Raw genomic sequence first — 16,785 nt, forward strand, 5'->3', positions numbered from 1 at the left:
TCCATATTTGGAGGACTCTTCTCTCCTACAACGCAGGAGCAAATAGACCATTGAGGAGTGAGAATACTAGGGGTTGGGGAAAAGAAAGGAAATTAAAGGCGAGCTTTAAATTATTATGGAAGAGTTTTGGGGAGGAATGTTGAGTTTCTAGTCACTAAAAGTCCTTAAAGAAAATCTAAATCAAACTCAGTAAACACCAACTTTCCAATTCAATACTCCAAGCCCAATGTCCAATCATGTAGCAACAGGGGAGCACAATGTAAATCTCATCATTTTATATTTGTTTCTGCATTATTTTTTCCAAAAATAACATACAAGTTTAACAAAACACAATCAGAGAAGAAGGGCAAAAGGAAGAACAGAATGCATTACATAAGATTCTCAGTCTAAGGAAAAAAAAATTTACTGGCAGAAATATTTACCTGGCATTATATTCTACACAAAACTTCTCATGAAGCACTTTATAAAATGATAAAATGGACTGTATCCCCAATATAATTTTTATGGCAAACATATCAATCTATTTTGTATGACCAGTTTGTGGTCTTCATGAGGTAATTATTAAAAATATCTGCCAAATATAAAATGTGACAGCCAAGAATTATGGACCAATTGCCTTATACTCACTTCAGAAATAATCTAAGAAAATAAAACATTGTAGCTCTGAATCACAGTTCTTTACCTGTCCCATAAATAAGTTTTCGAAGGTTTGGAGTTGCTTGTTGCTGCCTTAGAAAGGCCTCCGCTGCCTTCCTGGAAAGGTCTTCCTTCCACTTTAGGGCACCTAAAAGGTCAATGTCAATATCCAGTTACATCTGTATACTTGTCCTTGCTGCTTCAAGTTCACAACTCATTCATTCTAAAACCCATAACATCTGAACAGTTAAAAAAATCTCCAAACAGTATTATTATTCTACTGACAGCAACAATTTTAAGTACCAAGTCTCAAAAAGCAATTAAATTTAAGCATATTTGAAGTTATCATGGAACAGTTATTTACCTGAAGTTTCAATGGAATAGTTATTTTCTTCCTTGTAATCATCATCCTCTTTAAGTAAATCTTCAATATCACTGGTCTCATCAATTATGTTCTCAGATTCCAGTTTCTGCCCATTGCCCACTTGCAAAGGTTTTGCAAGCTTTTCCCTAATAGCCCCTCCATTTTCTGGGTCTTCCTCCTCTGAACTGAGTAAGGAGCTTTCTTCAGATACATCTTCAGAAGGAAATGCCTCTTCAGCTGTGCAATGACCAGAATCAGAAGTGGTGAGGGCTGCTTTTTTAATTGGTGAAGACTTCTCTAGAGTCAAATGGTCATTGCAATGAGTATCTGGCAATAGTCTTGCTTCACCACCTTCTCCAACAGCCTTCGATTCTAAAACATCCCTCTCTTCTTCTGCAGAAGAGTCTTCTTCACTGCTTTCATCAGCTTCCTCTGCTTCCCCTTCTTCCCCTGAGCTCCTCTCGAGGTCATCATCGCTATCAGCAAATGCTGGCAAATCCACCTCACTGTCTTCCTCCTGCTCAAGTTTCTGCCGTTTGATACCCTTAATAGTCATATACTTAGTCATTTCAATATCATCTTTCTCCTCTTCTGTTTCACTATCACTAGAGCCATTTTCTGACCTGTCACTTTCAGACATTTCATCATCTTCATCATCACTATCTCCAGACTCATCTTCCTTATCTCCAAAAACAGCTTTGCGACGCACTCGACCAGTCTTCACATCCATTTGCTTTTCTTCTTTTGGCATCCACAGCCTATAATTACCAAGTAAATACAAAATAACAATTTGTACAGTAATTGACTAATCTAGAAATGATAAGAAAGCCAATAAAAATACAAATAAATATAAAATGTTAAGGAAAAGTTTAAGATGACACAGCATAGGAAAAAATGATTTGATAAACATTGGAATAGCTAATGAACAAACTCATGAACAGTTTTCTAACAACACACTTACAAAGAACTTACGGAAGGAAAAAAGAGATAACCTTTTTAAACCTGTATGTGTATATATATACATACATACATATATATATACATACACACACACACACAATATAATATGTAATTATACGTACAAACTAAATTTTATTAAATTATTATCACACACACACACACACACATATATATATGTGTATTTATTTATTTAAATTTTTAGAAAATGCGTTCAAACAGAAATTAATATTTAGTAGATCTTTTGAAAGACTGATAAATTTCTAAGCGAGATATAGATGCTCTTTAAGGAAATAGCTGACTCCAGGTCCAAGGAGAACAAAATTAGCCTAGTTCATCTTTTTGTATCAGAAAGCAAGACACGCTCAAAGACTAATGGGGATGTGCCAAAAGGACAGCAGAGATAGACTGAATGCTCCTGTGATCTAATCTATTAATAACATAGGCATTGGAAAGAATAATGACAGCAATAAAACAGTAGCACATGAAATAAAAACAAAAGTTCATTAATCAACAGTGACAGTGAAATAATAAAGTAAGAAGTAAAAGCTTTTTGTTAAAAGAATGTCAGCAAATACATGTAAAAGAATGACAGATTAAGAAAATTGCCATTTTCAAGTGACCTATGCTGTAACTGGTACAGAATCATTAACATGCTAAAACCACAGAATAAAATAAAAACTATATGAAGCTATTTAATGTAGTACTACATATAAAACTATGAATAAACACCAATTTAAATCACACCATAAGTAAGTCAAAATACACCAATAGTAACAAAACGATGACTATACCAAGACTATATAAACAAGGAAATATTTGGGATTTAGAAATTAAAATTTACATGTATTATAACTATATGCTAAAAAACAGCACCCATACAAACATGGATGACAAAAATAATACACAAAAATGAAAACAGTTAATTACAACAGATTATAATAACAATGATGTTTTAGTGAACTTTTTTTTTAACCATATGATTTATTTTTTTTAGTCATACATGACAGAATGTATTTTGACATATAATACATACATGGAATGTACATACATCAATCATAGTCTATTCTATTCTGCTGCCCTTCCTATCCCACCTACTCCTCCCCTCCTCTCCCATCCTTTCTCTATCCAATCTAATGTGACACACTTTTTTTTTCTTTTTCTCATCACAACATCATATATGTATTCTGTGTAACAATGAGGTTCTCCTTCCATCTTCCGTGCAACTCCCCTTCTCCCTCTTTTTCCCTCCCATCTCTCTTCCCTATTTAGTGGTAGTCTTCTCATGCTCTTCCTCCCTATCCCATTTTGAGTCACCCCCCTTATATCAGAGAAGATATTCGGCATTTGTTTTTTAGGGATTGGCTAACTTCACTTAGCATAATCCGCTCTAATGCCATCCATTTGCCTGCAAATGCCATGATCTTGTTATTTTTCAGTGCTGAGTAATATTCCATTGTGTATAAATGCCACATTTTTTTAATCCATTCATCTACTGAAGGGCATCTAGGTTGGTTCCACATTCTAACTATTGTGAATTGTGCTGCTATAAACATTGATGTGGCTGTGTCCCTGTAGTATGCTCTTTTTAGGTCTTTTGGGTATAGTCCGAGAAGGGGAATAGCTGGGTCAAATGGTGGTTCCATTCCCAGCTTTCCAAGGAATCGCCATACTGCTTTCCAAATTGGCTTAGTGAACACTTTTTAATCTGTCAGGTATTAATAGATGCTAAATAGTTATACACACTAGAACAAATAATATACTAGATAATCGCAATCATTTTCAGATTAATTAAAGGCATAAATCAATACAACAAAACCAATGTTTAGCAAATACCCACTATGTTTGAAGGTATATAAATTCCTTACTGGGTCTAAATAAAGAATAATTCAAATGAGCCATAACATTAGGGGACCTCATTTACAAAGATACAATGCAATATAAGCAAAACATTCAGAGACAAAATGTGTGGCTCTGAATAGCACATGAATAAGCTCCCTGATTCTGCTCTAGAATTTTAGTCACCAAAAGAAAGCTAAGTGAACTCAGGTCTCTAAAAGAAAACTACAGAAAAGATTTTGTGGTATTTCATGAGTATTCTGATTCTTTCTGTTGAAAATAAATCCTGAATTTCATTTTGAGAAAATACTTCCATGTGATGTCTTGTACCTGAAAAACACACACATATACAAAGCAAACCAAAATAACCTGGATTGAATCTCACCAAAACAAAAACTGTGTTATGATGGCAGAACGATGGGTAATATGATTGTTATAATTAAAACTAGAAAAAGTAGGCTTACCCTTGTTTATCTATTTCCTCTGACCCCAGAGGTTTAGAATCAGAAAAAAGTGTCACTCTGCTTAAAGCCATCTTGGCATCAATAGTGGAATGTGCGGTGATAAGACTTTGAACCAATTCACTGGTGGGTCCTGCCTCCTCCTGTCAAAGATAACACTTGAAATTAATTCCCACCTTCATTAAAATTTTCTAAGTTCATAGAGTATATCATCTAAATAGTTACCGTAGGTCCCAGTGCTTCTGAAGCACTGTTCTTTATTTGCCAGGGGTGGGGGGATGGGGGGGACACCAGAAGTTTAACTCAGGATCACTCAACCACTGAGCCACATCCCCAGTACTATTATTTGTATTTTATTTAGAGACAGGGTCTCACTGAGTTTAGTACCTTGCTTTTTGCTAAGGCTGGCTTAGAACTTGCAATCCTCCTGTCTTAGCCTCCCAAGTCGCTGGGATTACAGGTGTGTGCCACCATGCCTGGCTGAAAAGCACTATCTTAACTCAATAAAAATCCCATTTCGAAACTAAAAATAAAATCTCAAAAAACAGAACCAGATCATTCTGAATGAGAAAAACACCAAAAAGAGAGGAAAAACACACTTGTTTGTACAGAGGTGCCACACTGGCCCATAGGAAGTCAGGATTCTTCCTTTCTGCTTGGTAAACTGAAACTGCCTGATGTTCTTCTACATATATAAAATATGCATTTGGACCTTTATTACAAGTGTGGATAAGGAGAAGAAGCTTCAACAAATAAAAACAAAATACATTAATTACTATCATAAAAAAAGCAGCTCAGAAAGAATGAAAGAGTTCAGAGTAAAGACTCCTCTTACCGATGCTTGAAAACCATGGCTGCCACCAAGGTCAACATAGACAGCATCTTTGTCATACAGCACACCCCCAACTCCAGAAAGAGGTGCATAAACCAGCTTCTCCTTTTCATTTAAACAGCGCTTCTTCTGCTGTTCAGGAAGAGCACAGGGATCTGGGAGGAAACTGACATCACTCACAGCAAAATCTCCTACACCTAGAAGACAGAACCCAGGAAGTGACTTCAGCTGACTAGAAATCAACCAGTATTAACTTAAAGTAAAAATGTCCCACAGACTGGGGCTAGGGATGTGGCTCAGTGGTAGAATGCTTCCCCAGCATGCATGTGGCCCTAGGTTCGAGCCCCAGAACCATTTAAAAAAAAAAAAAAAAGTCCCATAGTCTAAAGGCTTAGGATTCTGTAAAGAGCATTATTCAATAGTAGAACTGTACCTTTCTAGTTAGATGACACCAGCATCCACTAACACATTTGCTAGTTGATGCATACCCAGGTTATGGCAAAGTAGCTCAGAATTGTTTGGACATTTTTCAATTTTCATGAGAAATGAAGTCATCTCAAGAGTTCTACAAGAAAGAGGATACCTGGCATGTGAACTTGGCTTTTATTTTTCAAGTGTGCTCCTCGTAAATAACCATAAAGAGACACCTTTCGGTCACATTTGATATTTGTTCGGATATCTTCAGGGTTTGTCAAATCTTCCATCCTAGAAAAATAAAACTAAGCACTATTACAGTTTTGTTTTACTAACCTTTTTAGCTTTAAATTTTACATGGACTGGGGGAAAAAGTTTACATTTATTTTTACCTGTCTGCCAAGATATAAGGATGAGAAGTTTGCCATGTGAGAGGCCTAAACTTCATAACTGTAATAAAACGGCCCAGATTGTGAATCTCTTGGTTCTGGTATTCTCCATGTACCATTCCAGAAAGATAGAACAGTTTCGCACCCTAAATATTAAAAAAAAATATATATGAAAATTAAATTTCAGTTAAATTCTGGTCAATATGGTGCCAAAATAAAGGCCCTAAATAAGACAAAATCCTGAGAAGGGAGACCACTGGCAATCCAGTATCCTCATGCTTGCAGAGCCTGCCTGGGCTTCTTCAGGACTTGTTGTATAAGGGATACGTAGGAAGAGACTGCTCTCCAGTCAAGTAGTGGCATCTATCTGGGCATGGCAAAAAGAGGACAATGAGACTCCCAGGCAGAAAAAAGATTCTGACTGAAGAGTCACAGAAGGAAGACAAAAGTTGCAGTTCCTGGTCCTTCATTAGGGAAAACTTCTACTGTGCTTTAAATTATGACCCCATAAATAAGACAGACACTACCTGTTATGGCAGATAACAGAGACAAATGAAATATGATAAGGGGCCCAGATTAAAGATTCTCTGAAGGGAAATAGTCCAGGGACTGAGAACAGATGCATAAAGGATACTCAGGAAGCCAAGCCTATAAAGATGTTTATTAATGTCCCTTCGTTATATTTTAAAAGGATTAATTCAAATAATTTCTCTTCCTACCGGGTAGACTTCTGTCCAGAATCTGTGTTTTAATCGCTTCTTTGTCTTCTTCAGTTGCTTATTATGCTTGAAGGAGTCTAAGTGGGTAAGAACTCCCATAATTTTAGGAAAGCCATGTACTTGACAGATGTTCAGAAACTCAAATGTTTCCATTTCAAACCCAAAGCTGGCATCTATAAGCATGAGAACCTAAAAACAGAATATAAAATTTCTCAAAGCAGGGGTAAGCAAAACATAGCCCACAGGCCAAATTCAGTCCATCACCTGTTGATGTAACTAAAGTGCCACTGGAACATAGCCACGTTAATTCATCTACATACCATCTACAGTTGCTTTTGCACTGCAACTGCAGAGTTAAATAGCAGCCATAGCAATTGTATGAAATACGTATTCCTTAGCCCTTTGCAGGAAAATGTGATTTCTGCACTAGACTCAACTCAGTGGCCCTTAGGAAGCACTCTGACAGTGAAAGCACCCTCTGACTGGATATACCTGTCAGGACGTAAATTTACATCTCAAAAATCCAAATATATGAGAAAGAACTCAGAAAAAGCTGGGCCAAATATGGCCCTTTTACAAAAATCCTGACTTCAAGAAATGAAGTTTTTTGTAAGGAAGGCAAACACTTGTCTTTAACATCCAAAAAGTGGGCAAAGTGATAACAGCTTCAATTGTCTCATGGGGGGGGGGGGGGGGGGATATCAACCTTTTTTTTTTTTTTTTGGCTAGGAAGTATGAAACAGAAAAGTTCTATCTTGCATGTTAACTGGTATCATTCAATTACTCAGAAATCATTTTTTTTCAATTGATAAATTGACTCTATTTTATTCTCATCTTTTTGTAGCTAACTAAAAATATCAAAAAACACAAACAGGTAAGGAGGTGTAGCTCAATGGTATGGGATGTGCCTAACATTCACAAGGCTTATCTTTGTGTGCACAAATCACACAAAGGCAGGTTACTAAGTGTTGTGAGCAGGCACACAGCCACTGCACACACCAGACTAGAATCTGCAAGAAGAGTTCTCCAATGACAATGGAACAAGGCAAAGATGGGTAGGATGGCTATCAAATATTAGAATATCCTGACACCCATTTGACCCCACAGTGTACCAAAAGACAAGTAGCTGGTTGTAAAATCAGGAAGACAAGGTAGCAAACAGTCACTCAGCTGCCATCTGCGTGAACTAAGTCTGTATTACACCCCCAATATCCACATACGCATGTTCATACACAAATCCATGTATTATGTAGGCCTTTTCCACATGACTTAAGAAGCTTTCTGACAACCCAGAGTGGAATAATCAACATAAGTCCCAGGTTAAATTATGGTACATCCATAGAAGGAATACTACATTAAAAAGAATAAGGTTGAGCTATAAAAGTTACTGATTATACACATCCACATATATTATGTGAAGAAGCAAAGCACAGAGTAATTTATATAATAAACTACCATTTTTGTTTATAAATGGTTACACATGTGTTTAAATGTATCTGGAAAGATACTCTTCTGAGGTAAACTAAGATACCAGGGACAGAGCCAAGAAAGAGAAAATATGAATGTTTGAATCCTACAGTACACTTTTGAATATTTTACCAAATGTGTAATCCTTTTAAAAAATCTTAACAAGATTTACACAAAAGCCTTCTTTTTTAATAGGCATGTTTAATTAGGAAAGTACTAATTCAATCATTTCAAAACACAAGGTTTAGTAAATTTATACTACTTTGTGTTGATAATAAATATTTATTTTTACTATTGGTAGCATTACATGTTCAAAATGGGGATGCTATTTAATTTTCTGAAATTAAAATGGCCTGGTTTTAAAAATCTGTGTTACTTGTATTTAATATTATTTTAGGAGTCTTCCTAGGGGAAAGGACAAAATCTGTATCTTTGTCAATAAACAATTCTCCAGAAAGAGCTGAATTTGGGGGGGAAAAAAAGAAAGTAACAGTCATGTCATCCTATCATGCTAGTTAATAAGACAGTCAACCGAGTATCATAAATAGTGAACATTATCACTTTCCAGATACAATTGAAGATGGTTTTCCACATTCTTATTATTAAATGTCTAGTTTTTCCATTAATAAATTATGACCGCTTCATTAGGGCAATCCATGTACTTATGTTACCATAATCACTAAGAACAAAGGTCTAACACTAACACTAAGAACAAAGGTACACACACACATACACACTTATATTTACACTAATGAGCTTTTATTGGCTATGTTCATTAAAAGTTTCCCCCATTCTGTGGTTTGCTTTTAGATCTTAAAATGCATTTAATCAAGTGCATACCATTTTTATCATAACAATTATTAGCAATAATTACAATTATTAGTAATAATTAGAATAACAATTATTAATTCAATCACATTTACTGATTTAATAATCACAAAATATTCTCCCTTTCAACATGGGATAAATAGCTTATGACATTTTTTGTAAATCTTCATCAGAAACCCAGGCTGCCCCTATTAACTTACCAGATCGGCTACTTTGGCCAGATCAATCATCATGTTAATGTCACACCCACATTCAATAATGGTGAGTCTGCGTTTTTTACCTATAAGCAAAAAAATGAACATATTACTTTTAAAAAATCCTGAAAAGGTAATTAATTAGTTCACTAACTAATTATAATGCTTTAACTATATCCATTAATATAACAAGTACATTTATAAGAATATGCTAGAAGTTCATTTTTATGTGAGAAAACTGGCAAAATAAAATACATCCCACCTTGATTTGTCATGTTCTCTCTTTAATTTTAAAATAATACCAAGTTTACCCAGATAAATGAAAATGTTCAAATAGGTAAAATTGTGACTGGACAGAGTTCATGATAACTATGATCCTATTGTTTAGCCAATTACTCTAACTTGATCACTACAGTTAAAACATCCTCAAATCTAATGCAACAGAAAAATCCATGGAACAATGATTATTTTCCAGTTAAAAGGCCTGACTAGGGCTAGGGTTGTTGTGGCTCAGCAGTAGAACTGCTTGCCTAGCACATGCGAAGCCCTGAGTTTGATCCTCAGCACCACATGAAAATAAATAAATAAAATAAAGGTATTGTGTCCAACTACAACTAAAAAATAAATATTAAAAAAAAAAAAGGCCTAACTATATTATTGTTGTAAGACACTTCAGATTCTACCATTGCTATTTTATTTTCCACTTGGAAAATTCACTATCATTCCAACGTATCAAAGGGAAAAAAGAAAATGTCTTTCACTTCCACAAGAATGAATTTTAAGAGGGAAAGTGGGTGTGCATGTGCACAGTGGTACTTACTACCTGTTAAAAAAAAATGCCCATGGTTACCTGACCAGCCTACCTAAGCCTGCTAAGCCTTTCCAAGGAACACTTGGCAAACCTAACAGAGCAATCAGGTAAGGTGTACACATATATCATTATCTCTAGGAACCTATCCTTTTCTGAAGCTACAATCAAATCAGCACAAAAGAAAGAATACAATGTGACAATATTACTTTAACAATTTCTACTCAAGAAAACAAAAAGATATGTATGTCACTCAGGTGACAACCCCTGCTATGTGGCAGCAAAACCTACCTGACACAATCGTTACAGGGCCTCTGATTTCAGTCAACTTTTGCCTGGTAAAATTCCGAATGAGGCACTGTATCAAAGTGCTCTTTCCAACTTTTGGAGGTCCCATCACCACTACCACTATTGGTGGGGGCTCTAGTGGAGTTCGATCAACCACTGGAATGTGATGCTTTTTGATCTTTAAATCCTGAGTCCTATTTGTAAAAATAAATTAATTCACTTTCAAAATAATAAAGGTTAGAACTTTGTTAAGTACAGATTTTATAGAGAGAACAGAAAAAATACATGGATACAATTAACTTGTTGTTAACTTATTAACTTCTCACCCCAAGCAAAGTAACTGCTTTCAGTAAAGATGTAACAGGATGACTTCAAAAGTAAAGTGAGTTGAGGGGCTGAGATTGTAACTCGGTGATAAAGTGTGTGAGGCACTAGGTTCAATTCTCAGTACCACATAAAGATCCATCGACAGACAACTAAAAAATTTTTAAAAAAGTAAAGTGAGTTGAAAATTAAATACATCTTAAATCTGATCGTTTTAAGAGTTAAATTTAATAGTTTAAAAGAAAACAAAAGATAAACACTGAGGCAGTGTGTCATAACAAATAAAAGCAGAGGTTTTGGAGATCAATTTGACTGTTGTATTTACTGGTTATGTGATGGAGGAGGTAAAACCTGTTTTCTTATTCATTAAGGACAAAAATAATTCTTAATCTGTTAAGGCTGTTGATAGATTTGATTAAATAATGTTTTAAAAACACTGGTGGGCATTCAATAAGGATTCCCTAAATAAAGCTACTTTAGTATTAATGTTACAATTTTAGAATTATGTAAAAATTTTTTAGGGGGAAATGCACATAACATCACAGATTGTTAAAACTTAGGGAAAAAAATTATAAATTAAATTCTGTAAATTCTTTTTTCTTGGGCAAAAATAACCACAGTGGGCAGATGCTGGAGGCAAGGCTGCTTCTATGGGAAAGGCTTCTCATGTTTTAGTAAGACATGGCATGCAGGTGTCTTTCAAAGCTCAGAAAGCCAAATATTGTCTCCCACCACCTAAGAAAGAATAGAAGAACCACCAGAATTCAGAGAAACATACCTGTGAAAGGATCTAGCCATCCGCACAGCAGATTGAACTGCAAAAGCTTTGGGGTTTCTCTTCCGGGCATCATCTTCATCTCCAAGTTGAAGATCCTGCAGATGCCGTTTCTTTTTCTTCTCAGCTTTGGGCCCACTGTGTTTCTTTCTGTGTTTCTTCTGATCCTTCGACTCCATAGTGGCTATTTATCAACTCACAAATAACTATACAGAATGGGATGGAAAGGTGGGGGAAGTATTTTACAATGAAGGCAAGGAGGTGGGCAGGGGTGTGCCTGTACAGTTAATTCCACTTATTTCTTTATGAAAAGATGATGCATTTATTCAACCAACAGGTGCAGAAACTACTTAATACCACCCTCTATTTCACTTCTCTCGGTTACGCCATAAATCACAACAGTTATCTCTGCTAAGGATACCGTTTATGTTTGTTAAATTTTATTCATCTTAAGTGTCCTGTCAATATCAGAGGTGTCCACTCCTGTATAAAGATGGGTTGGGAATATAGCTCAGTTGGTAGAGTGCCTGGGTTCAATCCCCAGCACCACAAAAAAAAAAAAAAAAAAAAAATAGAAAAGAAAAGATTCTCACCAACAATAAAAAATTAAAAAAAAGAAAAGATTCTCTATCTGTATTTTCCCATACAGTAAGCCACAAGTTTTACTGTATGGGAAAATATACTTAGGGAAACTGGAAAAAAAAAAGAATCTAAATTTTAATAAATTTAATTCCAAATTTAAATAGGTATATGCGGCTAGTGGCTAACATACTGGACAGCTCAAGCCTAGACATCAACTGATTTTATGGTTTTCTAACTTAAACTAAAATTTTAATTTCTAACTTAAACTAAAACGTCTAAAATATTTTAATGGCCGTCCAATTGCATGTGCTAGACGGGCATATTTTCTAACTGCCAGAGAAGTAAATTTTATCCTACTTGTACGGGCTCCCTCCTACCTCCCTCTTTTTTTTTTTTTTTTTTTTTGGAAAGCTGGATAAACTCTAGGTCGCCGCTGGGACCATCCTGCCACGAAACTACCATTCCCTGCCACCTTCCCTCCTGGTCCGGGATTTTTGCCAAATTCACTCCGCCATTCCTCAATGACCTCAGAGCACAAGACTGCCCGGGGGAACCGTACCACGATCTCGACTCAGTATCCTCCCAGAGACCCAGAGCCCTCAAACTCGTCGACCCGAACCCGCGGCGGTTACCGGGTTCACAACTGCTACTCCTCAGCTCCACATGGACGCCACCGGAAACGGAAATTCGCACCACCCGCTGGCTCTCGGGTGGAAAACAAGAAACAGAAGAAAGATATCTACAGAGGGACCAATTTCAGAGGAAAATGCCGGAAGGAAGTCTTGTGATTGGCTGAGTGTGAGCGCAAGCGCCGTCTGCGTGGTTCTTTCCACCCAGCCGCGCTCCGCCCCGCCCGGGCGAAACTCTGCTGAACCGCATGTCCCGCCGTGTCAGTGCGGAGTGGAGGATGTCGCGCGTGCTTGAATCCCAGACAAAGGCCCGGGCTACAGTGCTATACGAAAGGCGGAAGTGGGTACATTTAGTCCACCTAGTCACCGTGTCAGTACCCTTCGAAAGCCTTGAGTCCCACAGCCGCCGACTCACTGAATGGATTTTTCACTCCTTTGGCGTCCATTTCATTGTCCTTAGAGACGGCAGAGCCAGGGAAGGATTCCTCTAGTTCTTTGGATCTCTATTGCCCTCTTTTGCCGGGACCGATAGACTCTCAGAACAAGGATAAACGGCCCCGGCCTGAATTGCTTCGCCCTTCTTTTTGGAAAAAAGGATTTTCCTTGAAGGAATGCAGCATTCTGCAATTGTCTTTGTGCGCAGCTTTGCCATACCCATTCCTGAGGAAATGTTTTTGAGTCCCTTTAATCCTGGTCTCAGCTAAACTTAGAAAGTTTGGTCAGAGGATGTATCTTCCTCTTGTCTTGCAGGGTTTCTTTTCAATATGATTGCACCAGTGCACCTGGGGACTCAATTCTATGCCACATAACTAGGCTCACTCTAATAATAGAGACCCCCATACTCCATTTCATTTCACAGTGAGCTTGTCAGACTCAGCATTTACAGATATTCACCCTGCACTTTACACTCTGTGCTGTTCTGGGGAGGCTAACATGACACATACTCCCCTTATATATGAAGAGCTTGGAATGTTTTAACTCCTCCAACATTATTCCCTCTTTCTTCTTGGAGACTTCAGTACACAGGTAGATGATCCTTCTAACATCTTCTTGGGCCCAGGAAGCCTATTCTTGTACTCTGCCTTACCTTAGCTTCTCACTCCCCGCCTTCATCCCATCATACTTGACAGATATGAGGACTGCAACCCCTGTGGCATTCTAATCTGCACCACTACCTCCTATCTTTCCAGGCTACCTCATCTATTGCCCTGAACCAAAATTTCTATTACTTTACCAGCACCTCCAATCTGATCTTACTTCCTGTTCATTGTTTCATCCTGCCTTAATAACTTCTCTGTCTCCAGCAGGCTAGCTTAAAGTCCAGTGCTGATGCATCAATTGAATGATTGATGATGACCAATCATTTTTGATGGCCAATCATGGGCACTGGTCTCTTGCATACTTCCTCAACTCACACACCTCCCCATTACTTCATCATCTGCTTGGTAAGATGGGAGCCCTGGATAAATAAAATTCTTTTATTTATTTTTAACATTTTTATTGGTACATTATAATTGAACATAATGATGGGATTTTTTGTTACATATTCATACATGCACACAATATAACAATATAATTAAACCAAAATCACTCCCCAGCATACCCCCCCTTCCTCCCTGTCTCTTTCCCCTTGATCCTTTCCCTCTATTGATCTCTCTTTGATTTCCCACCTTTTTCCTTTTTGTTCTCTAGCTTCCAAATGAAAGAACTCCCTTCTGAGTCTGACTTATTTTGCTTAACATAATGGTTTCTAGTTCCATTCATTTTCCTGAAAATGACATAATTTTATTTTTCTTTATGACTAAATAAAACTCCATTGTGACTATATCTCACACTTTCTTTATCTTAATCTGTTAATGGACACCTAGGCTGGTTACATAGTTTGGCTATTGTGAATTGTGCTGCTATAAACATTGGTATGCATGTATCACTGTCATATGATGACTTTAATTCTTCAGGATGAATACTGAGGTATAGTCTATATGGATCATATGGTAGTACCATGCTTAGTCTTTTGAAGAACCTCCATACTGATTTCCAAAGTGGTTGTACTACATTAACACTTTTACCAACAGTGTAAAAATGTTACTTTTCCTCCATTCTCTCCATTTTTTATTATTATTTGAATTCTTTTTTCATATTTTATTAGTGCTTTATAGTTGTACATACTGATGGAATTTGTTGTTACATATTTGTACAGTACACCATGCATAATATATCAAGATAATTTGGCCAATATCACTCCTCTTGAAGACTACCATTCTGACTGGTTTGAGATGATATTTCAGTGTAGTTTTTATTTGCATTTCCCTAGTTGCTAATGATGTGGAACATTTTTTTCATATATTTTTTGGCCATTTGTATTTCTTCTTTCGAGAAGTGTCTGTTTAATTCATTTCTCCATTTATGAATTGGGCTATTTGATTTTTTAGTGTAAAGTTTTTTGAACTCTTTATATATTTTAGATAATAATTCTCTGTTAGAAGAGTAGCTAGCAAAGAATTTTTCCCATTCTGTAGGTCCTGTCTTCACATTCCTAATTGTTTCCTTTGCTATGCAGAAGCTTTTAAATTTGATGTCATCCCATTTATTAACTCTTGGTGTTATTTCCTGAACGTTAGGGGTCCTATTGAGAAAATCTTCCTGTGCCTATATCCTGGAGCGTTGACACCATGTTTGCTTCTAGGAGTTGCAAAGTTTCTGCTCTCATTCCTCAGTCTTTGATCTATTTTGAGTTGATTTTTGTGCAATGAGAGAGATAAGGATCTAGTTTCATTCTTCTCCATATAGATAACCATTTATCCCAGCACCATTTGTTTAAAAGGCTGTCTTTGCTCCAATGTATGTTTTTAGCACTTTTGTTAAGGATCAAATAACTGTAGATGTGTGGGTATATCTCCATGTCTTCTATTCTGTAACACTCTTCTGTGTCTATTTTTATGCCAGTACCATGCAGTTTTTGTTACTATAGCTCTGTAATATAATTTGAAGTCAGGTATTGTAATGCCACCAGCATTGACTTTTTTGGCTTAGGATTGCTTTGGCTTTTCTGGGTCTTCTATTCTTCCAAATGAATTTTAGAATTTTTTCCCTAGTTCTATGAGGAACATCATTGGTATTTTGATAGGGATTGCACTGAATCTGTATATTGCTTTTGGTAGTATGGCCATTTTAACAATATTAATTCTAATTATCCATGAACATGGGAAATCTTTCCATCTTCTGAGATCTTCAATTTCTTTTTCCAGTATTCTGTAGTTTTCACTGTAGAGGGCTTTCACCTCCTTGGTTAGATTTATTCCTTGGTATTTTGTTTTGAGGGTATTGTGAATGGAATTGTTTTTCTGATTTCTTTCTCAACAGATTGACTTTTGATATATAGGAAAGCTATTGATTTTTATATGTTTATTTTGTAACCTGCTGCTTTACTAAATTTGTTTATTAGCTCTAGCAGTATTTTGTTGGAGTTTTTTGGATCTTCTTGGTACAAAATCATAACATCTTCAAACAGTGATAATTTAATTTCTTCCTTTCCTATTTTTTGGATAAATCCAATTCTATTCTGTGCTATAACAATGAAATGAAACATGAGTGGTGGGAAACAGAACCATGCCTGCCATCCTCATTTTAATAATTCTGTTTTTACATGATCTATTCAATCTCCCATCCTTTTTCCTCCTTGTCTTCAATTCTTCCATCTCTACCTTCCTTGCTTCCTGCTTTGATAAGAAAATGGAAGTGATCAAAAGAGGCCTCCAGATTTCCTCCAGATTTCACTCATCTGCCTCTGCTGCCCACCTCTTCACCATAGTTGAACCACTGCTGTGAAGAAATCCTGCAACGAGATGCTGGATCTCATTATCTCTTAATGCTCCAGCCAGTTTTTCAAATATTATCAATTTTGCCATTTTTGCTTGACTATTCCCATCATCGTATACCATGTGGCATCTTTCTTATCTTCAAACCAAACTCCTCTTGACTATGTTTCCTTTCCTAATAATTATATATTTTCTTTGCTCCCAGTTGTGCCAAAATTTCACAGAAGAATTTCCAATATATTCTCTGGTTCCACAGAGAAATTTTTAAGGAGATGTAACTGTTCTGTATTGTACTGAAGTAGTGAATACATGACTCTAACCCCATAACACCTACATAGTATACATCAAGAAGAATGAAGTTTAACATATGTAAAATTTAAAAATCAACCAGGATATCTGAGTATATCAGGATGGAATACAGAATGACAAATAATCTACTCAAATTCTAAATGTATGGCATA

At 36.4% G+C, this 16,785-nt stretch overlaps 1 protein-coding gene across 2 annotated transcripts in view; it reads right to left on the bottom strand.

Moving 5' to 3' along the window:
* The window catches only part of Bms1 (BMS1 ribosome biogenesis factor), a 51,435-nt gene extending 38,772 nt beyond the window's left edge, over window positions 1-12,663 (bottom strand). Inside the window, exons 1-11 of one of the 2 annotated variants that reach the window (XM_046458419.2) lie at window positions 12,510-12,663; window positions 11,299-11,501; window positions 10,200-10,390; window positions 9,107-9,186; window positions 6,612-6,800; window positions 5,896-6,038; window positions 5,673-5,794; window positions 5,093-5,286; window positions 4,261-4,400; window positions 1,001-1,758; window positions 683-784 (exon numbers count right to left, since the gene is read on the bottom strand). In XM_046458419.2, the coding sequence (XP_046314375.1) occupies window positions 683-784; window positions 1,001-1,758; window positions 4,261-4,400; window positions 5,093-5,286; window positions 5,673-5,794; window positions 5,896-6,038; window positions 6,612-6,800; window positions 9,107-9,186; window positions 10,200-10,390; window positions 11,299-11,474 (2,095 nt within the window). In that variant the 5' untranslated portion in view covers window positions 11,475-11,501; window positions 12,510-12,663. Of the gene's footprint in view, window positions 1-682; window positions 785-1,000; window positions 1,759-4,260; window positions 4,401-5,092; window positions 5,287-5,672; window positions 5,795-5,895; window positions 6,039-6,611; window positions 6,801-9,106; window positions 9,187-10,199; window positions 10,391-11,298; window positions 11,502-12,436 lie in introns of both variants that reach the window. The other variant, XM_046458418.2, reaches the window with a different exon arrangement.
* Between the last annotated feature and the right edge of the window lie 4,122 nt (window positions 12,664-16,785).

Source organism: Marmota monax, unplaced genomic scaffold (genome assembly GCF_021218885.2).
Source record: "Marmota monax isolate L192 unplaced genomic scaffold, Marmota_monax_Labrador192_F-V1.1 WCK01_AAM20220418_F8-fsc00161, whole genome shotgun sequence".
Taxonomy (NCBI): Eukaryota; Metazoa; Chordata; class Mammalia; order Rodentia; family Sciuridae; genus Marmota; species Marmota monax.